At 38.0% G+C, this 25510-nt stretch overlaps 2 protein-coding genes across 2 annotated transcripts in view; both read left to right on the top strand.

The window, feature by feature from the left end:
* The window catches only part of PACRG (parkin coregulated), a 523314-nt gene that overhangs the window by 242792 nt on the left and 255012 nt on the right, over nucleotides 1-25510 (top strand). The window lies entirely within an intron of this gene.
* Nucleotides 8162-9244, top strand: LOC110583352 (phosphate carrier protein, mitochondrial-like). Its single transcript, XM_044917426.1, is given in 1 exon segment — nucleotides 8162-9244. A coding segment is annotated over 1 exon segment (1083 nt).

The following is a 25510-nucleotide window of genomic DNA, read 5'->3' as shown; positions in this document are numbered from 1 at the left end:
GTATCTCCACTCTCATTCCCCTAAGTGGTCATTTGTGTCTTCTCTCTTTTTTAGTGATCTTTATGTCAAAGGCTTATTGATAGTACTGATCTTCTCAAAGAGTCATCTTTAGGTTTCACTGATTTTCTCCATTACTTTTATGTTTTCTATTTCATTAATTTCCACTCAAGTATTTCTTTTCTTTTTCTGTGATTATAGTTGACACACAATGTTACATTAGTTTCAGGTGTACATAGTGATTCAACTTCTCCAAGCATTATGTTCTGCTCACCCTAAGTAAAGCTACCATGTGTCATCACGCAGCACTATTACAGTTATCATTGACTGTGCTCCCTATTCTGTGCCTTTTATTCTTGTGACTCATTCATTCCATAACTTACAGTCTGTATTTCCCACTCCCACTATTTTGTCCATCCTCCTACCCCCTTCCCACTGGCAACCATCAGTTTGTTCTCTATATTTATGGGTCTGATTCTGCTATTTGTTTGTTTATTCAATTGTTTTGTGTTTTTAGATTTCACATATGAGCAAAATCATGTAGTATTTGTCTTTCTCAGTCTGACTTATTCCTCTCAACATAATGCCTTCAAAGTCCATCCATGTTGTCACAATGGCAAATCTCATCCCTTTTTATGGCTAATATTCCATTATATCTATATCTACATACCACATCTTTAGCCATTTATGCATTGATGGACACTTAGGTTGCTTCCAAATCTTGGCTATTGTAAATAATGCTGCAATAAACATACAGGTGCATGTATCTTTTCAGATTAGCGTTTTCATTTTCTTTGGATAAATACCCAGTAGTGGAGTTATTGGATCATATGGTATTTCTGTTTTTAATTTTTTAGGAACCTACATACTGTTTTCTAAAGTGGCTGTATCAATTTAATTCCCACCAACAGTGCATGAGGGTTCCTTTTTTTCTCCACATCCTTACGAACACTTGTTATGTCTTGTCTTTTTTATTTTAGTAATTCTGACAAGTGTAAGGTGATATCTTATTGTGGTTTTGATTTGTTCTAACAAAATAGCAACAGCATTTTTCACAGAACTGGAACAAATGATACTAAAGTTTATATGGAACCACAAAGACCTCAGATAGCCAAAGCAATCTTGAGAAAAAAAGAACAAAACTGGAGGTATCACAGTTCCAGATTTTAAGATATGCTACAAAGCTATAGTAATCAAAACAGTATGATATCTGTACAAAAATAGACACATAGATCAGTGGAACAGAATACAGAGTTCAGAATTAAACCATGCTTATCTAGTCAGTTTAAGAAAAAGGAGGCAAGGGGGTGCCTGGGTGGCTCATTCGTTAAGCGTCTGCCTTCGGCTCAGGTCATGATCCTGGGGTCCTGGGATCGAGCCCCGCATCAGTCTCCCTGTTCTGCGGGGAGCCTGCTTCTCCCTCTCCCACTCCCCCTGCTTGTGTTCCCTCTCTTGCTGTGTCTCTTTCTGTCAAATAAATAAAATCTTCAAAAGAAAAAAAAAAGAAAAAGGAGGCAAGAATATAAAATGGGGAAAAGAGAGTCTCTTCAATAAATGGTGCTGGGAAAACTGGACAGCAACATGCAAAGAATGAAACTGGACCACTTTTTTTTTTTTTTTATAAAGATTTTATTTGTTTGACAGAGAGAGATACAGCAAGAGAGGGAACATAAGCAGGGGAAGCGGGAGAGGGAGAAGCAGGCTTCCCGCTGAGCAGGGAGCCCCATGCGGGGCTCGATCTCAGGACCCCAGGATCATGACCTGAGTTGAAGGCAGATGCTTAATGACTGAGCCACCCAGGTGCCCTGAAACTGGACCACTTTCTAACACCATACACAAAAATAAACTCAAAATGGATTAAATACCTAAATGTGAAACCTGAAACCATAAAAATCCTAGAAGAGAACACAGGCAGTAATTTCTCTGACATCAGCCATAGCAACCTATTTCTAGATATGTCTCCTAAAACAAGGGAAATAAAAACAAAAATAAACTATTGTGACTGCATCAAAACAAAAAGGTTTTGCACAGTGAAGGAAATCATCAACAAAACAAAAAGCCAGTCTACTGAATGGGAGAAAATATTTGCAAATGATATATCTAATAAGGGGTTAATATCCAAAATATATAAAGAACTTACACAACTCATCACCAAACAAACAAACAAACAAACAAGAAAACAAGCCAGTTAAAAAATGGGTAGGGTACCTAAATAGACATTTTTCCAAAGAAGAGATACAAATGGCCAACAGACAGAGGAAAGGGTGTTCAACATCACTAGTCCTCAAGGAAATGCATATCCACTCACATATTTCTTATTTCCTTTGTTTTTTCTACTGTGGTTCATATTTTCTATTTTTTTTCTAATTTCTTAAGGTAGAAGCTGAGTTCATTGACTTGAGATAGTTCTTTTTTTTCTAATAGGGATTTTATTGCTATAAATTTCTTTCTAAGTACTATTTTAGTTGCATCTCACAAACCTTGATATAGTTTATTTTCATTCAGTTGAAATACTTCAACATTATTCTTTTGATTTGTTCTTTAACACATGAGTTTTGTTTAATTTCCAACTATTTGAGGATGTTTCCAGATGTTTTCCTGTTACTAATTTCTAATTTAATTTCATATAGTTAGATAGCATTTTTTATATGACTTGAATTCTTGTAAATTTACTGAGACTTGTTTTATGACCCAGAATATGGTCTATTTTGGTAAATGTTCTGTATGCACATTAAAAAATGTGCATGTTACCATTTTGGCTGTAGTTCTCTATAAATGTCAATTAGATTGGTTGATAATGTCATATCAATTGACTGATAATATTATCTAGTTTTCTATATCTTTACTGATTTTTTTGGTCTACTTGTTCTGTAAGTTATTGAGAAAATGGTATTGAAATCTGTCATTGATGAGGAGCCTGGCCACAGGGGAAGTCTTCTTTGTGTGTGTTTCCTGTAGCTTGCAATGGGGGTTGGGGGGGTGGGGAGTCACCAGGTCCCATGTGATAAAGCAGGCAAGAGTGTGTGCGTCACCCAAGGAGTAGGAACGAGTGGCCCTACATTCCAAAGTTGATCTACATCACATCCACTTTTGCGAACATCTTTCAGTGTGGTTTGAGAATTTTCTTTTAATAAGCATCTTTGCTTTGTCAAAAAAAAGCAAAAAAACCCCAAACCAAACCAAAACAAAACAAAACAAAACACGAACAAAAATATAACCATAGTTATGGCTTCCTCTAATATTTACTGCAGTTCTATCAGCTTTTGCTTCGTGTATGTTGAAACTCTGTTATTGGGCGCATAAATGTTTAGGATTCTTATATCATCTTGATAACTGAACCCCTTTATCAGTATGAAATAAACATCTTTATCCCTGGTAGATATCTGTGCTCTAAATGCTACTTTGTTGATGTTAATATAGCCTTTTTACTTTTAATTTACTGTGTCTTATATTTAAAGTATGTTTTTTGGAGGCTGCATATAATTTTTTAACTTTTTTATTCTAATTACAGTATAGTTAACATACAATGTTATATTAGTTTCAGGTGTACAATATAGTGATTCAGCAGTTCCAAACATTACTCAGTGCTCATCAGGATATGTGTATTCTTAACTCCCTTCACTTATTTCACCCATCCTCCCACCAATCTCCCCTCTGGTAACCCCTCTGGTAACCATAATTAAGAGTCTGTTTCTTGGTTTGTCTCTCTCTCTCTCTTTTTTCCCCTTTGTTTGTTTGTTTTATTTCTTAAATTCCACATATGAGTGAAATCATATGGTATTTGTCTTTCTCTAACTGATTTATTTCACATAGTATAAGTGGCAAGATTTCATTCCTTTTTATGGCTGAATAATATTCCATTATAGAAATACATATGCCACATCTTCCTTATCCATTCATCAGTTGATGGACACTTGTGTTTCTTCCATAGACTGGCTATTGTAAAGAGTGCTACAATGAACATATGGAGGCATGTATCCCCTTGAATTCATGTTTTTGTATTTTGGGGCTAAATAACCAGTAGTGTGATTACTGGATTGTACGGTAGTTCTATTTTTAACTTTTTGAAGAACCTCCATACTGTTTTCCACAGTAGCTGCACAAGTTTGCATTCCCATCAATGATACATGACAGTTCCTATTTCTCTACATCCTAGTCAACACTTGTTGTTTCTTGTTTTTTATTTTAGATGCTGCATAGAATTTTGCCTTGTCTTTTCTATAATCTGATAAGCTCTGACTTTTAATTTAACTTAATTTCCTTTCATATGATTATCTTTCATATAATTATGATATGGCTGTTTTTGAATATATCATCTTACTATTTGTATTATTATTTGCCCCATCTGTGCTTTTCCATTTTTCTTCTTTTTAAAAAAATTTTGTTGGGGTAAGTATTTTTTATGATTTCATTTAACCTTATTTATTAGTTTGGAATTTTTATTGTTCTATTTTAATGGTTGCCATAATGTTTATAGTATATATTTTAACTTGTCACACTAAAACTTCAAAAGATATTATACCACTTAACATATAGTATAAGACTATTACAACAGCATTCTGCCATTTCTTTCCTCCTAAGGTTTGTGTTATATTATACCTCTTACTTGTACATGTTATAAACCAATAACAAGACATTGTTATTATTCTTGCTTCCAATAGTCAGTTATCTTTTACAAAGACTTAAATAATGGGAAAAATTTACTCATATAGTTATCGTTTCTGATGCTCATCTATTCTTTTTACAGCAACAGTTTTTTATGTGGTATCATTTTCTTTCTGCTTTATTGAGTTCCTTCAACGTTATTTGGAGTGCAGTTTTGCTGGTTTCAATTTTTTCATATGTTTGAAATAGTCTTTCTCGTATGTCTGAAATGTTTGCTTTTGAAAGATATTTTTGAGGAATAAAGATAGATATCTTGTTTTACATTAAATGTATCTTTTATTCTCTGGCTGTTTTTAAGATTTTCTCTTTATCATTATTTTTTTTTAAAGATTTTATTTATTTATTTGAGAGAGAGAGTGAGAGAGAGAGAGCACAAGAGGGGGGAGCGGGAGAGGGAGAAGCAGACTCCCTGCTGAGCAGGGAGCCTGATGCGGGACTCGATCCGGGGACTCCAGGATCATGACCTGAGCCGAAGGCAGTCGCTTAACCAACTGAGCCACCCAGGCGCCCTTTATCATTAGTTTTAAACAATTTGATTATGATGTGACGTTTCTTGTGCTTGAGGTTTATTGAGCTTCTTGGATCTGTTGGGTTATAATTTTCAACAGATTTGGAAAATTTCAGCCATTATTCGTTCTTCTGCCCCCCCTTTCCTCTCTGTCTTCGGAGACTCCACTTATACTTGTATTAAGCTATTTGAAGTTGTCCCATAGCTCACTGATGCTCATATTTTTCTGTCCTTTTTTTATTTGGAAACTTTCTGTTGCTATGTCTTGAAGTACATCAGTCTTTTTTTCTACAGTGTCTAATCTGCCATTAATTGCTTCCACTATCTTTTTCATCTCAGAAATGCTGTTTTTCAGCTCTGAAGTTCTAATTTTTTTTTAAATATCTTCCACATCTCTACTTAAGATGTCCAGTCTTTCTTATAGGTTCCTGGGCATATGAAATACAGTATAATAACTACTTTAATATCCCTGTCTACTAATTCTGTTATCTGTGTCATTTCTGAGTCAGTTTCAATTGATTGGTTTTACTTTTCATCATGCATCTTAGTTTCCTGTTTATTTGTATATCTGTTATGCAAAAACATTGTGAATTTAACTTGCTGGGTAGTAGGCACTTTTGGGTTCCTATAAATGTATTGTAGCTTTGTTCTGGAACACAGAAAGCAGTTTGGTCCCTTCAGGTCTTGCTTTTATGCTTTGTTAGGTAGAACCAAGGCAGCATTTCCTGAGGGCTAATTTTACCCCACTATTGAGCCTTCTGAGTACTCTACTGAGTGACACATGATTTATGAGGTTTTCCATTTGGGCTGGAGGCAACAGGCAATATTCCCTGCGATGAGTGCTCCAGGCATGTGCTCACTAAGGCTCTCAGATGCTTCTTTCTCCAGGCCCAGGTAGTTTCCTCACACTCACAAAGTGACCAGAATTCAGCTGAATACACTGGAGGACCAGCTGCAGACCTCCAGAGCTCTCCTTCTTGTAGGTCTCTTGTCACTGGTCCTCTGTCCCTGGAACCGCAGCTGCCTTGGGCTCCCTGGATTCCCTCTGTCTCCTCACCTCAGGGAGAACACTGGGCTTCTCCTCTTTGCTCCACTGACTGCAGACTTCCTCCAGCCATTGAGTGGGGGGCAATCACAAGTCTTATCTCATTCATTTTCTGTCTCTTGGGGATCAGTGTCCTTCATTACCCAATGTCCAATGTCTTGAGAACCATTGTTTCATGTATTTTCATATGTATTTCATTTTTTATATATTTTATTTTTTCATATATTTTTTAGTTGTTTCAGGTATGAGGGTTAATCAGATCCCTCTTTCCCCTTCTTGGTCAGACCTGGAAGTTGCTGAGCTCCAGACTGAACCAGAATTTCCTGTGGGCACTTCCCCGTTCACCAAGCTCAAACAGAAAGCAGCCGTCTCACTGGGCAGCCAGGAATCTTGGTCCCAAGTCACAGAAGAGCAGCATCCAGCAGTGCAAGTTTAGCTGGGGTATCACGGCTAAACTGGTTGTTTTTTAAATCCCCTCTCTCAAAGCTTCCTAAATCTAAACTCTCCGACTCACCTGGGCAAACTTCATTGTTTTTGTTCTGAGTTTACAACCTCCAGAGGCATGTCAGAGAAAATAAGGGGACTTGGCCAAAATTTAATCCCTTGCGCTTCACTCAGTGATCCTTTTTCCATGTAGGTCCTCAGGTTTTCCATAGCTTCCCTCCAGCACACACACACACACACACACTCATGCACAATGATTGTGCTAGGTTCTTCAAAGATGGGTCACCACAGTACTTCTGTGAGATTCTTTCTCAGCACTTCTTTTCTATCCATATCTCTTCTGAAATAAAAGCCAACATAACAACAACATTTCTACAGCAAAATCACAGCCTATTGACTCTGAATCTCAACCACCAGTCTTTCATTCAAATCCACATATGATCTTGTGACTAGTTTTAGTTTGCAGGTTCTATACACCACTCAGTGAAAAGAGGGTCATTTGTATATCATTTCCTTCTTCCACATGGACCAGTTCACAGAATAACAGGTGGACAAAAGATAGTTTGTTTCCCATTTTAACTAAATTTGGCTAAAGTTTAATCAAGCCCAAGTCTAAAGGTTTCCTAGGAGACACTGAGACCCATTTGTGCTGAGTGGTGGCCTAGCACCTCACACAATCAGGGGGTCATACATCCCTTCCCTACCCTAAGAAAGAGGTCTGGGTTGGGAAATGTGAAAGAGGCTCCTCACCTTCTAAACATCCATATGAGTCATGTCCAGAGGATTCCTGTTAACACCGTCTATGAGGGAAGCATGGAACTACTTGAACTTCAAATTAGCTTTAGCTTTTTTATTTAACTAGTTGTTCAGCCTTGAGCAAAGCACGTTACCTGGGCTTGTTTCTGTTTCTTTATCTGTTAGTAAAGAAAAGGCCATGACAATTTGATTTCCAAGAATCTTTGCAGCTCCAGAAGTCTTTGATTGCTTATTTTTGTATAGATATGGGACAAAATAACTATGAGAGAGGGTAGAATCCTGTGTTTCATTCAGTAAATTCTATGAAGCAGAAGACTAAAAAGTATGTGGACAGACCTATTTAGCGCGCCCACGTGACAACAAAAAAAATCTAAGTCATTAACATAGTTCTTCACATATTATCGAGGCTCATTCATTTAGTAAACATTTCGTTCTTTGAGATATTTGTATCATGTGACCATAAATAAGAAATTAGTAGGGCGCCTGGGTGGCTCAGTCGTTAAGCGTCTGCCTTCGGCTCAGGTCATGATCCCAGGGTCCCGGGATCGAGTCCCACATCGGGCTCCCTGCTCGGCGGGAAGCCTGCTTCTCCCTCTCCCACTCCCCCTGCTTGTGTTCCTGCTCTCGCTATCTCTCTCTCTGTCAAATAAATAAATAAAATCTTTAAAAAAAAAAAAAGAAATTAGTAGCACTCTGTGAGCAGCAGCCTTTCGAGGGAGCGGTTGTGTGTTCACCATCTTAGGAAGATGTTCTCGTCCGTGGCACATCCGGCGCGGGCGAACCCCTTCAATGCGCCCCACCTGCAGCTGGTACACGATGGCCTCATGGGCCCCCGCAGCAGCCCCTCGGGGCCCCCTGGGCAGCCCCGCCGTTCCCACAATCTGGCACCAGCCGCTGTGGAGGAGGACAGCTGCGAATGTGGCTCCATGGAGTTTTATGCGCTGTGTGGCTTTGGTGGGGTCTTAAGTTGTGGTCTGACACACACTGCTGTCGTTCCTCTGGATTTAGTGAAATGCCGTATGCAGGTGGACCCCCAGAAGTACAAGGGCAAATTTAATGGATTCTCAGTTACACTTAAAGAGGATGGTGTTCGTGGTTTGGCTAAAGGATGGGCTCTGACTTTCACTGGCTACTCTATGCAAGGGCCCTGCAAGTTTGGCTTTTACAAAGTTTTCAAAGTCTTGTATAGCAACATGCTTGGGGAGGAGAATGCCTGTCTCTGGCGCACATCACTATATTTGGCTGCTTCTGCCAGTGCTGCGTTCTTTGCTGACATTGCCCTGGCTCCTATGGAAGCTGCTAAGGTTTGAATTCAAACCCAACCAGGTTATGCCAACACTTTGAGGGATGCAGCTCCCAAAATGTATAAGGAAGAAGGCTTGAAAGCATTCTACAAGGGAGTTGCCCCTCTCTGGATGAGACAGATACCATACACCATGATGAAATTTGCCTGCTTTGAGCGTACTGTGGAAGCATTGTACAAGTTTGTGGTTCCTAAGCCCCAAAGTGAATGTTCAAAGGCAGAGCAACTGGTAACATTTGTGGCAGGTTACATAGCTGGAGTCTTCTGTGCAATTGTTTCTCACCCTGCTGATTCCGTGGTATCTGTGTTGAATAAGGCGAAAGGTAGCAGTGCTTCTCAAGTTCTTCAGAGACTTGGATTTAAAGGTGTATGGAAGGGACTCTTTGCCCGTGTCATCATGATTGGCACTCTGACTGCACTACAGTGGTTCATCTACGACTCTGTGAAGGTCTACTTCAGGCTCCCTCGCCCTCCTCCACCTGAAATGCCAGAGTCTCTGAAGAAGCAGCTTGGGTTAACTCAGTAGAATGATGAAAGCAAATGTGGACTGAATCTGCTTGTTGATCAGTGTTGAGGAAAGTGCAAGAGGAACTTTTATATATTTGACAGTGTAGGAAATTGTCTATTCCTGGTATAATTACTATAGTCTCTTGCCTAAGGCGAGGGTTTTAAACCCACGGTTGAAATAAACCCAACTATTCATGAAAAAAAAAAAAAAAGAAATTAATGGCGGAGATAGGAATAAAGTATATTTCCAAGTCCTTTGTCCTGTATGAATCTCTCATTTTATATATTATTCTATAAAATAAAATTATACCATATTAAAAGAAAATGAACTCAGCATTGAAAAGGTAAAACTTTCCATGACTGAAATTTATCTCATTAGGATCTCAAATTTAATATTGCATTAATGTGGCTCATTACATTTAATGATTTCAATAAAAATAAAGACAGTAGTCCTCAAAATTTGCTTAGATCTTCTTCCTGTGGTCTTTAGAAAAAAACTTGCTTTTCTGTGTGGATCTCCTCCAGAATTTTTAATCTAAGCATGATTTCTTTGATAATCCAAATTATGAAAATTATTAGCACAGCTAGCCACTTGTTTCCTTCAGACAATGAACAGTGCACTAATTAACTATGCTGTGGCACATTCTGTCGATGATTAACCAACTGTGATGGAGTTATTTACACCTCTGGAAGCTATGCAGAATTTTACACATTTGAAGCTGGGGCTAAATCATCCCTGGCAATAGAATTTCAAACTTACACTTAAAAAGCTGCTGGAAAACTTTAAGTGTAAGTTTTATTATTGTTATAAAATTATATTTTTATGAGATTGTGTTTTCATTTGTTAATGGATTATCATTTTAAAAAAGAGAAAGTTGTGTTCAGTGAGTAGAAAGAATTGAAAGTTATAAATTCTTTGTTTTCAGTGATGTGAAACATACTAATATTTAAGTAAAATGAGATCCTCCTATATTTAGGCATTTATATATTTGTGTTATTTACATAGCTGGGCTTCTGTTAGTAGAAAACACAGAGATGTTCATATTCAAAACAAATAAAAAATGATACTAAACTTTGTAGTCTTAGTAGTTTGGGATTCAAGGTCATTTTGAAGATGTTAGATTTCAATAGCATTTTGTCTAGTAAAAAAATTTTTTTTGATTCCTTCACAAATATGCTATAAAACAGAGCTTGTATGTTAAATTTAAAAACCAGAGGATTGCCATGTGATCCACTACACCAAATCTGTTTTGCCATACTGATGATACTGAACTGTTACTTGCTTTTTGCAGAGATAATAAAGCAAAATACTAGATTCTGATTTATCTAGTGTTTTACTAAAGCAAAATCCATTATTTGTTGTTTTGTTTTTTGTGTCATTCCCTCAGAAGCAGCAGCAAGAAATGAAGAGTTCATGCTGACGATTTTATTAGCATGCTTACATGTAGATGATCCTTCCTGTGACAAGTCTGGAGGAAAACAGATGTAAACGCACCCCCCCATGTTTGATCCCCTCACCCATCAGTGCAGACCCTCCACAAAACCTGTCCTTCCCAACCAGCCTCATGCAACCACTGTTCTTCTGTAGCCCGAGCACATATTTTTGGTGTCTTTATTTAGACAAGCAATCATATCTTCTGCCTCGTGACATCCTTTCAATCTTCGTTAGATGAGTCTTTTTGCGCTACTTTTCTCTGTTTGTCTCATCTTTAAAGTTTAGATCTCTGAGTTCTTTATAAATAGCATTGTCCTCCTCCTCAGAATTCTGAATAAATTGTGAATTTCTTCAGCCAACAATAAGCCCCCATGATGTCTCAGGCACTGTTCTAGGCAGGAGGACCACCCAATAATGATAGGGATGTAACAGCTTACTCTCCTGGAGCTTACATTCTAACTGAATGAGATAAACAATAACATCAGTAAGTAAGTCACAGAGTTTGGTGGTGATTGCCATCGGAGGACAAAGTGGAGCTGTGTGAGAGGGATCAGACGTGCAGTAGACACAGCCAGTGTGGAGTCGAGCGACTAAGCTGCAGTGATCTTGGGAGGAGTCTGCCCAGCAGGATGCACAGCCTAGGGAAGGAGAGGAAACTACACGCACCCTGTCAGGTGAAAAATGGAGAAGCTGTGCCGGATGTGAGCAGATTATTGGTCCCAAATTTACCAATCAGGGAAATTACTTCCCCCACCCCTAAGGATGAGTGGGCAAGGGGAGGAGGAAGGCAAGAAAGGGTCAGGGAAGGGACACTTCCTATCATGTGGAAGAAATACAAGAGTGGGGACATTCTCCTCCCTGCACTATTTTTTCTGTTTTTATTTTTTAAATTTTTAAAATTTTTTTAATTTTTATTTATTTATTTATTTTTTAAAATTTTTATTTTATTATTTTTTAAAGATTTTATTTATTTATTTGACAGAGAGAATGAGATAGAGAGAGAGAGCATGAGAGTGGGGAGGGTCAGAAGGAGAAGCAGACTCCCTGCTGAGCAGGGAGCCCGATGCGGGACTCGATCCCGGGACTCCAGGATCATGACCTGAGCCAAAGGCAGTCGCTTAACCAACTGAGCCACCCAGGCGCCCCAAAATTTTTTTTATTTTTAATTAACATAAAATGTATTATTAGTTTCAGGTCTATGATAGTCTTATATAATACCCAGTGCTTATTATATCACATACCCTCCCCAAAGTCCATCACCCAGTTACCCCATCCCTCTACCTCCCCTCCCCTCCAGCAAACCTCAGTTTATTTCCTAAGATTAAGCATCTCTTGTGGTTTGTCTCCCTCTCTGGTTTCATCTTGTTTCATTTTTTCCTCTCTTCCCATATGATCCTCTGCCTTGTTTCTTAAGTTCCACATTTCAGTGAGATCATATGTTAATTGTCTTTCTCTGACTGACTTATTTCGCTTAGCATAATACCCTCTAGTTCCATCCATGCCTTTGCAAATGGCAAGATTTCATTTTTTGATGGCTACATAATATTCCATTGTATATATATACCACGTCTTCTTTATCCATTCATCTGTCGATGGACATCTGGGCTCTTTCCATAGTCTGGCTCTTTTGGACATTTGGCTGCTATAAATATTGGGGTGCAGGTGTCCCCTCGGGTCACTACATTTGTATCTTTGGGGTAAATACCCAGTAGTGCAATTGCTGGGTCGTAGGGTAGCTCTATTTTCAACTTTTTTGAGGAACCTCCATACTGTTTTCCAGAGTGGCTGCACCAGCTTGCATTCCCACCAACAGTGTAGGAGGGTTCCCCTTTCTCTGCATCCTCACCAATGTCTGTCATTTCCTGACTTGTTAATTTTAGCCATACAATTGACCGGTGTGAGGTGGTATCTCATTGTAGTTTTGATTTGTATTTCCCTGATGCCGAGTGATGTTGAGCACTTTTTCATGTGTCTGTTGGCCATTTGGATGTCTTCTTTGCAGAAATGTTGCCCATCAGGTTTAAACACCAGCCTATGATTAATCAGAGGTGTGGCCCCTGCCCTGGGGAGGGGCTCAGCCTATGTAGACCGTCACACCCTGAGCCTTATAGTGCACTTAAACAACCTGGATTTGGAGGTTGCTCACAATGCTAAAAATCTATGGAGGCTCTGATAGTCCCACACAGATTTACAAAAGCCTGAGTGTCCCCACTAGGTCCACTGTTGCACCATTATACACTAGTATGGATTGTTAAATACGAAAATACTTCCAAACCTCTCTCACTAGCCACTACCCCAAGCTCTCCTCTCCCCACCTCAGTTATCCCTGCATTGCCCTGATCCTTCCTCAGATCCCCTGGATACTCCTCCATCCAGCATCTAAGGGACAAGAGCCCTGCACAGCAGGGTGCCCAGGACATAGCCATGCTGGACATCTGAGCCCTTGTTGTGCAGATTGTTAAATGTAAATGTGGCCTCTGGGCCCCCCACAGGATCCTACCAAGGCCCAAGAAAGTGCCCAAGATTCCATAGAAAGGTCACTATTTAGGAACAATGTTGCTGTAAGCTACCCATTTAATCCTTCCCAATTTCACCAATAGAATCAGTCACTCCATCACCTCTGGGGCAGAGTGGTTAAGGAGGAGGGCCAGGCTATCACACTAGCTGAGCTCCTGTCACATGGAAGGAAATGTCAGGCGTAGCAGAAAAGAGTTCCACCCTAACATCTACAAGTAGATGTCAGCTTCATGAGGACAAGAAGCAAAGCTTATACTTCCTGTTATATACATGCTTAATATTTGTTATCCCAATTAACATATTGTGCCCCTTTTATCTTAATCTTAAGATCCAAAGGAATTTAATCAATATGTTTTTCCCATAGTCAATGTAGATTTATGAATGCCGTTGTTGTTATAACATTTCAAGTTCATTCAGGTGGAACTGTGCATCTGCAAAGCTAGAAAAAGCCAAGTCTTGCTTTTTAGTGCTCAATAAGAGCTAATGACATCTTGAACTAGATTTGGAAGTGACCTGTACTGCCAAGATTAACACATAATGAGGAGCACAGAGAAAAGCTGGCAAGAAAGTGAGAAATTCAGAATTGAAATTGACCAATAATGTATCCATAAATGTATGTATTATTTTAGATAAGGAATCTGAATGAGCTTCAACCCAGGTGTTGCACACCAGGGCTGTCAGGATGCTTAGCTCTAGGATGTGCATTCTCGTTGTATATTTTACTGGCTCTGTGCGGCGGACCCCAACGTTCATCTTCTCTGAAAGCTGTGTGGTGTTGTGCACTGTTTACAACCTTACAATGTGCTAACTTTATAGGAAAAAAGGGCTGAAATGGTTTATCAACCTGCAGTTACGTAACTATTCATCCATTTTCCTGACAAAAGCGTAAGCAGCTGAACGCAGACACATTCTCTTGTTTACCTTTGCACACTTTTGAATACACAGCACAATGCCATGTATACAGCAGGTGCTCCATAAATGTTAATTTCATGAACCAAAGCTTTTAAGGTCTGTTTAAATCTCTACACTTACACTTCCAACACAGTCGCCGATAGGTATGCATGGCTAATAGGCACAAAGGCACATAGGGCAAGCATGGCTGAGCATGGCCCACGCCAGACTCTGCAGACCTTATATGAAAGAAGGGATGCAAAACATCGCTTCAGCTCCTATACAGACAATGCGTGGAAATGGTAGCATTTTGTACATGTTGAGCAAAGTGAAATACATTAATAATGTTAATTTTACTTGTTTCTTTTTTACTTTTTAATTTGATGAGAAAATGTTAAGTTATGCATGCGGTTTGCTTTCGTGACTCACATTAGATTGTTTTGGACAATGATGCTGTGGACAAAAATGTGCCCAGTGGTGAGTTAAAGTTACCTCCTGTGGTCGCCATAACGTGCGTGTAAGCCCTAGGACAATGGAGTGCACAAGTTTTGCTGTCATTGGAACCGGCATAACATTTTCACTGTGGCGTATAAAGAACATTTGCACGGCTGTGACAGTGACGAAGGACTGCAGTGTGGTTCTCACATGGACTCCCACTGACCTTAGGGGTAAATCACCTTCTGTTAGTATGCATGATTTCTCCCATTTCTGAAGCTATATTTAAACAAGTACGCTTTGAAGGCCCTTCTAAGAATGAGCTGATGTCAGGCTGTGGAGGAACTCAGATTTTCAGGAGCCGACTGTGCAAACCTGAATGTTAGACTCTGGAAGAAGTACATAAGTATACACAAAGATGTATTTGGGGCTGCACTGGTGTCAAAAATCCACCAGATTTCAGAGTGGCTCACACTCTTTGAAAATATATTTAAATAGGGGCGCCTGGGTGGCTCAGTCAGCTAAGCGGCTGCTTTCGGCTCAGGTCATGATCCCAGGATCCTAGGATCGATCCCCGCATCGGGCTCCCCGCTCAGCGGGAAGCCTGCTTCTCCCTCTCCCTCTGCCTGCCACTCTGCCTACTTGTGCTGTCTCTCTCTCTGTCAAGTAAATAAGTAAAATCTTTAAAAAAAAAAAAAAAAAAGAAAATATATTTAAATCAAGATGATGTATATTAAGTGTTCATATTTAAATAATTACATATAAAAATGAAAAATACTCTTTAGGATAAAAACAGTTTTTACCTTACGAAATTAACTAATTAGAAAATTGCTTTAAAATTAACTTTTTTTTAAAATTTGTTCAAATCTTGACTTTGGATCAAAACCAAAATAATAATAGCAGCATACCCTGTGAAAAGTTGTTAAGTGAAGTGATAATACTACACGGGTAATTTTTCCATCTTTTGTCACAGTCTCTGTTAAATTTTGTAATATACACCATACAGGAGCATCTTCCTTATAATTTTATGATATTTAAAAAAAAACTCAAATAATTTTCAATTAGCATTTCTTTAAAAAACTATTTCCAGTTATCACAACAGTCTATACTGTTGAAAATATTTTTAAACTTTAGATAATATATACCAATAAAGCTCTTATGTTTTTTAGGTAAATTATTTAGTTATCTTTTATGTTACAAGAAATGCAATGCAGTATCAGCTTTTGTGAACTTCTAAACTGATAAAATCCCTCAACAGCTGCACATCATAAAATAAGCCAGTAATTTCTGGACAGAATCCTAATTATTAAGAATTATGATGCCACATTTCTAGACATGTACATTACACATAAAAAGTGAAATCGTCTTCTAATATAGAAAATCTATACTGTACTATTTTAAAAATGTTATCTTCAATGTATTTGAATGATTAGCAGTTACATTATGATTGTTATTTAAGTCATTGCAACTTTGAAACAATGTTTTTAAAATGGTATATATTTTATAAAGAAATAGAGGAAAATGGCAAAGAGAAACAAAAAGATTTTTGCATTTACTCAGATATATACCATTTCCAGTGTTCATCATGCTTTTCCAAAGTTCCAAGTTTTCCATTTGATGTCTTCTCAATCATCTTGAAGAATTTCCTCTGCCTTTATTATTTCTTGTGGTATAGATCTGCTGCTTCTAGTCTTCTTTTATTTGAAAATGTCTTTATTTCACCTTCATTTTTTTCATTGTTTTTTTTTCCAGTTTTACTGAGAAATAATTGACATGCATCACTGTGTAAGCTTATTTTTTTAATTTTTATTGATTTTTTTTGGAATCGAGTTTTTATTTAAATTCTAGTTAGCTAACATATAGTGTAATACTGGTTTTAGGAGTAGAATTCAGTGATTCATCACTTACATACAACACCCAGTGCTCATTACAGGTGCCCTCCTTAATACCCATCCCCCCATCTAGCCCATCTCCCGCCCACATCCCCTCCATCAACCCTCTGTTCTCTATCATTAAGAGTCTTTTATGGTCTGCCTCCCTCTCTTTCTTTTTTTTCCCCAATGTCAATCTCTTTTGTTTCTTAAATTCCACATATGAGTGAAAATATATGGTATTTTTATCTTTCTCTAACTTATTTTGCTTAGCATAATATTCTCTAGCTCCATCCACTTTGTTGAAAATGGCAAGATTTCATTCTTTTTGATGGCTGAGTAATATTCCATTGTATATAATATATACCACATCTTCTTTATACCACATCAGTCAATGGACATTTGGGCTCTTTCCATAATTTGGATATTGTTGATAATGCTGCTTTAAACATCAGGGTGCATGTACCCCTTCTAATCAGTATTTTTGTATCCTTTGGGTAAATACCTTGTAGTGCAATTGCTGGGTCATAGGGTAGTTCTATTTTTACCTTTTTGAGGAATCTCCAGACTGTTTTCCAGAGTGGCTGCCCCAGTTTGCACTCCCACCAACAGTGTAAGAAGGTTCCCCTTTCCCCGCATCCTCACCAACATCTGTTGTTTCCTGGGTTGTTAATTTCAGCCATCTGACAAGTATGAGGATCATATCTCATTGTAGTTTTGATTTATATTTCCCTGATCCCAAGTGATGTTGAGCATTTTTTCATGTATCTGTTGGCCATTTGTATGTCATCTGTTCCTGTCTTCTGTCCATTTCTTAACTGGATTATTTATTTTTGGGGTGTTAATTTTGATAAGTTCTTTATAGATTCTGGATACTAGCCCTTTATCAGATATGTCATTTGCAAATATCTTCTCCCATTCTGAAGGTTGCCTTTTAGTTTTGTTGATTGTTTCCTTTACTGTGCAGAAGCATTTTATCTCCCAGTAGTTCATTTTTGCTTTTGCTTCCCTTACCTCTGGAGACAGATAAAGTAAGAAGTTGCTGTGGCTGAGGTCCAAGGGGTTGCTGCCTGTGTTTCTCCTCTAGGATTTTGATGATTTAGGAAAATTTATACCTAAATTTAGGTATAACATCTATTTTAAATTTATTTTTGTGTATGGTGTAAGAAAGTGGTCTAGTTTCATTCTTCTGCATATTGCTGTCCACTTTTCCTAACACCATTTGTTGAAGAGACTTTTTTCCACTGAACATTCTTTGCTGCTTTGTCAGAGATTAGTTGACCATATAATTGTGGGTCCATTTCTGAGTTCTCTATTCTATTCCATTGATCTATATGTCTGTTTTTAAGCCAGTACCATACTGTCTTGATAATTACAGCTTTATAATGTAGCTTGAAGTCTGAGATTGTGATGCCTCCTACTTTGCTTTTCTTTTTCAACATTACTTTGGCTATTTGGGGTGGAACATACAAATTTTAGGATTGTTTGTTCTAGCTCTGTGAAAAATGCTGATGGTTTTTTGATAGGGATTACACTGAATGTATAGATTACTTTGGGTAGTATAGACATTTTAACAATACTTGTTCTTCCAATCCATAAGTATGGAATGTTTTTCCATTTCTTTGTGTTAGCTTCAATTTCTTTCATAAGTTTCTATAGTTTTCAGCATACAGATCTTTTACCTCTTTGGTTAGGTTTATTCCTAGGTATCTTATAGGTTTGGTGCAATTGCAAATGGGATCGATTCCTTGATTTCTCTTTCTGCTGCTTCATTATTGGTGTATAGAAATGCAACAGATTTCATTACGTTGATTTTATATCCTGCCACTTTGCTGAATTCCTATATCAGTTCTAACAATTTTTTGGTGGAGTCTTTTGGGTTTTCTACATAGAGTATCATGTCATCTGTGAAGAGTGAAAGTTTGACTTCTTTCTTGCTGATTTGGATGCCTTTTATTTCTTTTTGTTGTCTGATTGCTGAGGCTAGGACTTCTAGTACTATGTTGAACAGCAGTGGTAAGAGTGGACATCTCTGTCATGTTCCTGACCTTAGGGGAAAAGCTCTCAGTTTTTCCCCATTGAGGATGTTATTAGCTGTAGGTCTTTCATATGTGGCCTATTTATGATGAGGTATTTTCCTTCTATCCCTACTTTGTTGAGGGTTTTTATCAAGAGTGGATTCTGTATTTTGTCAAACACTTTTTCTACATCTGTGGGGAGTATCATATGGTTCTTATCCTTTCTTTTATTAATGTGGTGTATCACGTTGATTGATTTGCAGATATTGAACCACCCCTGCAGCCCAGGTATAAATCCCACTTGATCATGGTGAGTAATCCTTTTAATTCAATTAGCTAGTATCTTGTTGAGAATTTTTGCATCCATGTTCATCAGGGATATTGATCTGTAATTCTACTTTTTAGTGGGGTTTGTGTCTGTTTTTGGAGTCCAGGTAATGCTGGCCTTGTAGAATGAGTTTGGAAGTTTTCCTTCCTTTTCTATTTTTTGGAACAACTTCAGAAAAATAGGTATTAATTATTCTTTAAATGTTTGGTAGAATTTTTAGAAGCCATCTGGCCCTGGACTCTTGTTTGTTGGGAGATTTTTGATTACCACTTCAATTTCTTTGCTGGTTATAGGTCTGTTCAAATTTTCTATTTCTTCCTGCTTCAGTTTTGGTATTTTATATGTTTCAAGGAATGTATCCATTTCTTCCAGATTGTACAATTTGTTGGCATACAATTGCTCATAATATTCTCTTATAATCGTTTGAATTTCTTCGGTGTTGGTTGTGATCTCCCCTCTTTCATTTGTGATTTTATTTGTTTGGATCCTTTCTCTTTTCTTTTTGATAAGTCTGGCTAGGGATGTATCAGTTTTTAATTCTTTCTAGTTTCATTGTTCTGTTCTGCTGGGTTTTTTTTTTTTATTTCTATATCATTTATTTCTCCTCTAATCTTAATTATTTCCCTTCTTCTGCTGGTCTTAGGCTTTATTTGATGTTCTTTTTCCAGTTCCTTTAGGTGAAACATTAGGTTGTGTATTTGAGACTTTTCTTGCTTCTTGAAGAAAGCCTGTCTTGCTATATACTTCCCTCTTATGACCACCTTTGCTGTGTCCCAGAGGTTTTGGACTGTCCTGTTTTCCTTTTCATTTGCTTCCATGTATTTTTTTTTTTTTATTTCTTCTTTAATTTCCTGGTTAACCCATTCATTCTTTAGTAGGATGTTCTTTCTTTAACTTCCATGTATTTATGGTCTTTCCAAATTTTTTCTTGTGGTTGACTTCAAGTTTCTTAGTGTTGTGGTCTGAAAATATGCATGGTATGATCTTTTGTATTGGTTGAGGCCTGATTTACGACCCAGTATGTGATCTATTCTGGAGAATGTTCCATATGTACTCTAAAAGACTATGTATTCTGCTACTTTAGGATGAAATGCACTGAATATATCTGTTAAGTCCATCTGGTCCAGTGTGTTATTCAAAGCCATTGTTTCCTTGTTGTTTTTCTGCTTAGATGATCAGTCCATTGCTGTGAATGGGATATTCAAGTCTCTACAATTATTGTATTACCAGTGAGTTTCTTTAAGTTTTTTATTAATTGATTTATATATTTGGCTGCTCCCAAGAGCTGGGGGCATAAGTATTTACAATTGGTAGATCTTCTTGTTTTTTTATTATGATATAGTGCCCTTCTTCATCTCTTATTACTGTCTTTGGTTTAAAATCTAGTTTGTCTGATATAGGTATGCCTACTCCAGGTTTCTTTTGATGTCTATTAGCATGGTAGATGGTTCTCCACCCCCTCACTATCAGTCTGGAGCTGTCTTTGGGTCTAAAATGAGTGTCATATAAGCAGCATGGGTCTTGGTTTTTTATCCATCCTGATACCCTGTGTCTTTTGATTAGAGCATTGAGTCCATTTATTTTCTTGTTCTTTGGGAGATTTTTGATTACCACTTCTTTCTTTGCTGGTTATAGGTCTGTTCAAATTTTCTATTTCTTCCTGCTTCAGTTTTGGTAGTTTATATATTTCAAGGAATAACTATTGATAGATATGAATGTAGTGCCATTGTATTATCTGTAATTATCTGTGCCATTGTATCGCTGTTCCTATAGATTGTCTCTGTTCTTTTCTAGTCTTTGTTGCTTTTGGTCTCTCTTTCCCACTCAAAGGGTCCCCTTTAATATTTCCTGCAGAACTGGTTTAATGGTTTAATGTTCATGAATCCCTTTAGTTTTTGCTTGTCTTTATCTCTTCTCCTATTCTGAATGACAACCTTGCTATATAGTATTCTTGGCTGCATATTTTTCACATTTACCATGTTGAATATATCATGCCACTATCTTCTGGCCTGCCAAGTCTCTGTGGACAGGTTGCTGCTAACCTTATGTGTCTACCCTTGTAGTTTAAGGATCTTTTGTCCCTAGCTGCTTTCAGAATTCTCTTTATCTTTGTATTTTGCTGGTTTTACTGTGAAATGTCTTGGTGTTGATCTGTGTTTGTTGATTTTTTTTTTTAAACATTTTATTTATTTATTTGAGAGAGGGACAGAGAAAGTGAGAGAGAGCACAAGTGGGGTGAGGGGCAGAGGGAGAAGCAGACTCCCCACTGAGCAGGGAGCCCAATGAGGGGCTCTATCCCAGGACCCTGGGATCATGACCTGAACCGAAGGCAGACGCTTAACGACTGAGCCACCCAGGCGCCCCTGTGTTTGTTGATTTTGAAGGGAGTTCTCTGTGTCACTTGTATTTGAATGCCTGTTTCTTTCCTCAGATAAGGAGTTCTCAGCTATAAGTTGTTCAAATAAGCCTTCTGCCCTTTTCTCCCACTCTTCTTCTGGGACTCCTATGATATGGATATTACTGTGCTTTGTGGAATTGCTGAGTTCCCTAAGTCTATATTCATGATCTAATAATTTTCTTTCCCTCTTCTTTTCAGCTTAATTATTTTCCATAATTTTATCTTTTATATCACCTATTCGATCCTTTTCTTTCTCCATTCTCATTGTGATTACATCCAGTTGGTTTTGCATCTCAGTTATAGCATTTTTTATTTTGGCCTGACTAGTCTTTTATCTCTGAACTCAGAGTTTCTCTGGTGTCTTCTATGCTTCTTTAAAGCCCAGCTAGTATTCTTATGACTGTGGTTCTAAATTCTTGTTCAGATATATTGCTTGTATTTGTTTTGAGGAAATACCTGGCTGTGATTTCTTCTTGATCTTTCTTTTGGAGAGAATTCCTCCATCTTGTCATTATGTCTAAGTTTCTCTCTTTTGGGTGTTATGAAAGCTTATGTTTCCTGCTCCTGAGAGTAATACTATATTAAGAAGGGGCCCTAACTGTCCAGGGCCTGGCGCTTCAGTAAGTGTTTCTGGTGTATGTTGTGTGCACTCTGCTGTTGTGTTTGGGCTCCTCTTTCCCACAGGTCAATCCTCTGCAGAATTCCTCCTTGCTTGCTATGGGGAGTGTTTGGACCTTTAACTAGATGTGCTTTGATTTGTTTATTAAGATAAACCTGATTTTTAAAAAAAAAGCAGCCTGATCCACGAAAAGAGAAATGGAAAAGGAAACAAACCAACCAACCAATAAACAAAAAACTATAAGCCTGATTCCAAAGAAAAAAATCATTAAATTAAATTAAATTAAATTAAATTAAATTAAATTAAATTAAATTAAATTAAAAATTTTAAAAATTCTAAAAAAGAAAGCCTGATCCTATTTCCACCAGAACTGAAGCTGACACTTAGGAGGACTCTATGATCAGTAGACTTGCTCCATGCAAGGGGCCTGTGTTGGTCCCCTGGGGGAGAGGCCTGCTGTGCTGGCTCACAGTCAGACCTGCCCTAGTAAAGCTACCCCTGCCAGGCGTAGGGGGGTGGGGTCTGGTAACCAACTCCAGCCCCTACTGAAGACACTATATTTCTTTCTGAAGTCCAACTGTGCTGGTGGGCGGGTGAGGGTGGTGAAGAATGCATCATCCTGCCCTCTCATCTCTGGGGAGGAGACTCTCAGTGGCCACTATTCAGGAGGCCCTCACAGAGAAGTGAAAATCTCCCCTTCTGTGTCCCAGGCTTTTGTCAGATCCCTGCTCTCAACCAGTCTGTGTCCGGCCATGGGCATGCCTGGTGCCACAGTTCTCCTGTGTTTTATCTCTGATGACAGTTGGGATTCAAAACCCCCAATCTTAAGGACCCACAAGGCACAGACCTGCTTCCCTCCCCTGGAGGAGAGCCTCACAGCACTGTGCCTGGCACCGTTCTGTCCCAGAAAAGCAGTTGCAGGGCTGCACACAGCAAAAAGCTGCGATGAGGTTATCTGCCCTCTGTCTGTGCCTCTGTCTCCTGCTGTTGAAGAGCCGCTCAATGATGCCCAGTGGACCTTTTGTCCTTGGAGAGGCAATATACCCTCTTCCAAACGTACTCCAGGACGGGAGCATTCTCTCCTTATGTGACCTGGGGGATCCCCACACCATGGTGTCTTGCATGAACCCCACATGCTGCTCTCTTTCCTGCTCTCTCATTCTCTCCCTGACTTCTCTCTGCAAAAAGGTCTCCCTCCCCTTCATGGCACCTCAGCTTTTCTCTCCCCCAATTCTCATCTCCGAACCTTGCATCTGCCACATTCTCTCCCTCCAATTGTGCAGATTGTTTTCTTAATCCTTAGATCAATTTCCTAGTTGTTCAAAATGATTTGATGTTGATCTAGCTGTGTTCAAGGGAGGAGGCAAGCTCAGAGTCCTCCTATCATTCCACCGTCTTAGCTCCTCCCTAGGATTTTCTTTATATAAAATTGTGTCATTTGCAAATAGACACCATTTTCCTTCTTCCCTTTCAATTCTGATACCTTTTATTTTTCTTCTTGCCTGATTGCTCTAACTTGGACTTCCAATATCATGTTGAATAGGAGTGGTGAGACCGGGCAGCTTTGTCTTGTTCCTAAACTCAGAAGGAAACTTTCATCCTTTCACCGCTGAGCATGATGTGAGCTGTAGACATGTCATATATGATCTTATTATGTTGAGATATGTTCCCTTTATGCCTAATTTGTTGAGTTTTTATCATGAATGGGTGTTGAATTTTGTGGAATGTTTCTTTTTTTTTGCATTATTGAGATAATCATATGTTTCTTTTCTTTCATTCTATTAATATAATTCATCACATTGATTTATGTTGAATCATCCTTGCATCCCAGGGATAAATCCCATTTGATCATGGCAAATGATCCCCTAAATGTGCTGTTTAATTCAGTTTGCTACTACTTATTGAGTTTTTTTTGCATCTGTAGTCATTAGGGATATTGCCCTATAGTTTTCTTTTCTAGTAGTATTCTTTTCTGGTTTTGGTGTAGGATAATCCTGGTTTCACAAAATGAGTTTGGGAGTGTTTCCTCCTCTTCAATTTTTTGGAAGATTTTGAGAAGGATTGGTGTTAATTACTCTTCAAATGTTTGGTAAAATTCACCACTGAAGCCATCTGGTCCTGGGCTTTTCTTTATTGAAAAAGTTTTGATTACTGATTAAATCTTCTTACTAGTAACTGGTCTATTCAGATTTTCTATTTCTTCTTGATTTGGTCTTAGTAAGTTGTATGTTTCTAAAAATTTTTCCATTTCTTCTAGTTTGTTGAGTTCGTTGGCACATAGTTGTTCATAGTAGCCTCTTAGGATACTTTGAATTTTTGTGGTATCAGTTGCAATGTCTCCTTTTTCAGTTATAATTTGGTTAATTTGAGTCCTTTCTCTTTTTTCCTTGGTTAGTCTAGATAAATGTTTGCAAATTTTGTTTCTTTTGAAAAGAACCAGCTCTTAGTTTGGTTAATCTTTTCTATTGTGTTTCTGTTCTCTATTTATTTATTTCTGCTCTGATCTTTATTATTTCCTTTCTTCTGCTTACTTTGGGCTCAGTTTGTTCTTTTTATAGTTTCCTAAAGTGTAGAGTTAAGCTCTTTACTTGAGACCTTTCTTGCTTCTTAATGTAGGCATTTATTACTATGAACTTCCCACTTAAAACTGCTCTTGCTGCATCCTATAAGTTCTGGCATGTTGTGTTTCCATTTTCATTTGTCTCAGGAAACTTTTTAATTTACCCTTGAGTTTCTTCTTTGATCCATTGGCTGTTCGGGAGATTGTTATTTAATTTCCACATTTGATTTCAGTCTTTTTGCATTTGTTAAGTCTTGTTTTGTGGCCTAATATATGGTCTATACTAGAAAATATTCCATGTGCCCTTGGGAAGAATATGTATTCTGTTGTTGGACAGAATGTTCTGTGTATGTCTCTAATGGCCATTTGGTATATAGTATTGCTAAAATCCACTGTTTCCTTGTTGATTCTCTGTCTGCATGGTTTATCCATTGTTGAGAGGTTGTGATTATTATTATCTTACTGTTTATTTCTCCTTTTAGCTCTGTTTATTTTTGCTGTATATATTCAGGTGCTCTGATATTCAGTGCATAAATATTTACAATTGCTATATCATCTTGATATATTGACCCCTTTATCATTTTTTTAAAAGATTTTATTTATTTATTTGAAAGAGAGAGAGAGCGATTGCAAGTAGGCAGACAGGCAGGCAGAGGGAGAGGGAGAAGCAGGCTCCCTCCTGAGCATGGAGCCGGATGTGGGGATTGATCCCAGGATGCTGGGATCATGACCTGAGCCGAAGGCAGATGCTTAACCAACTGAGCCACCCAGGTGCCCCAACCCCTTTATCATTAAATAATGACCTTCTTTGTCTCTTTTTAGCATTTTTATTTTAAAGTCTATTTTGTCTGATATAAGTATAGTTCCTCCTGCCCTTTTTTGTTGTTACAATTTGCTTAAAATGTCTTTTCCCATCAATTCACTCTCATTCTATTTGTATCTTTAAGGCTAAAGTGAGTCTTGTGTGGCAGCATATTGTTGGTTGTTGTTATTGTTATTTTTAATCCACTCAGCCATTCTATGTCTTTTGATAGGAGAATTTAATCCATTTACATTTAATTATTGCTAGATAATCACTTACTATTGCCATTTTGTTCATTGTTTTCTGGTTGTTTTGTAGATCCATTGTTCCTTGGTTTCTCTCTCTCTCTCTCTCTCTCTCTGTCTCATCTTTTGGTATCAGTATGTTTTGACTTCTTTATGATATTCTTTT

This window comes from Neomonachus schauinslandi, chromosome 8, assembly GCF_002201575.2.
Source record: "Neomonachus schauinslandi chromosome 8, ASM220157v2, whole genome shotgun sequence".
NCBI lineage: Eukaryota > Metazoa > Chordata > Mammalia > Carnivora > Phocidae > Neomonachus > Neomonachus schauinslandi.
This window is presented reverse-complemented; position numbering and strand designations above follow the sequence as displayed.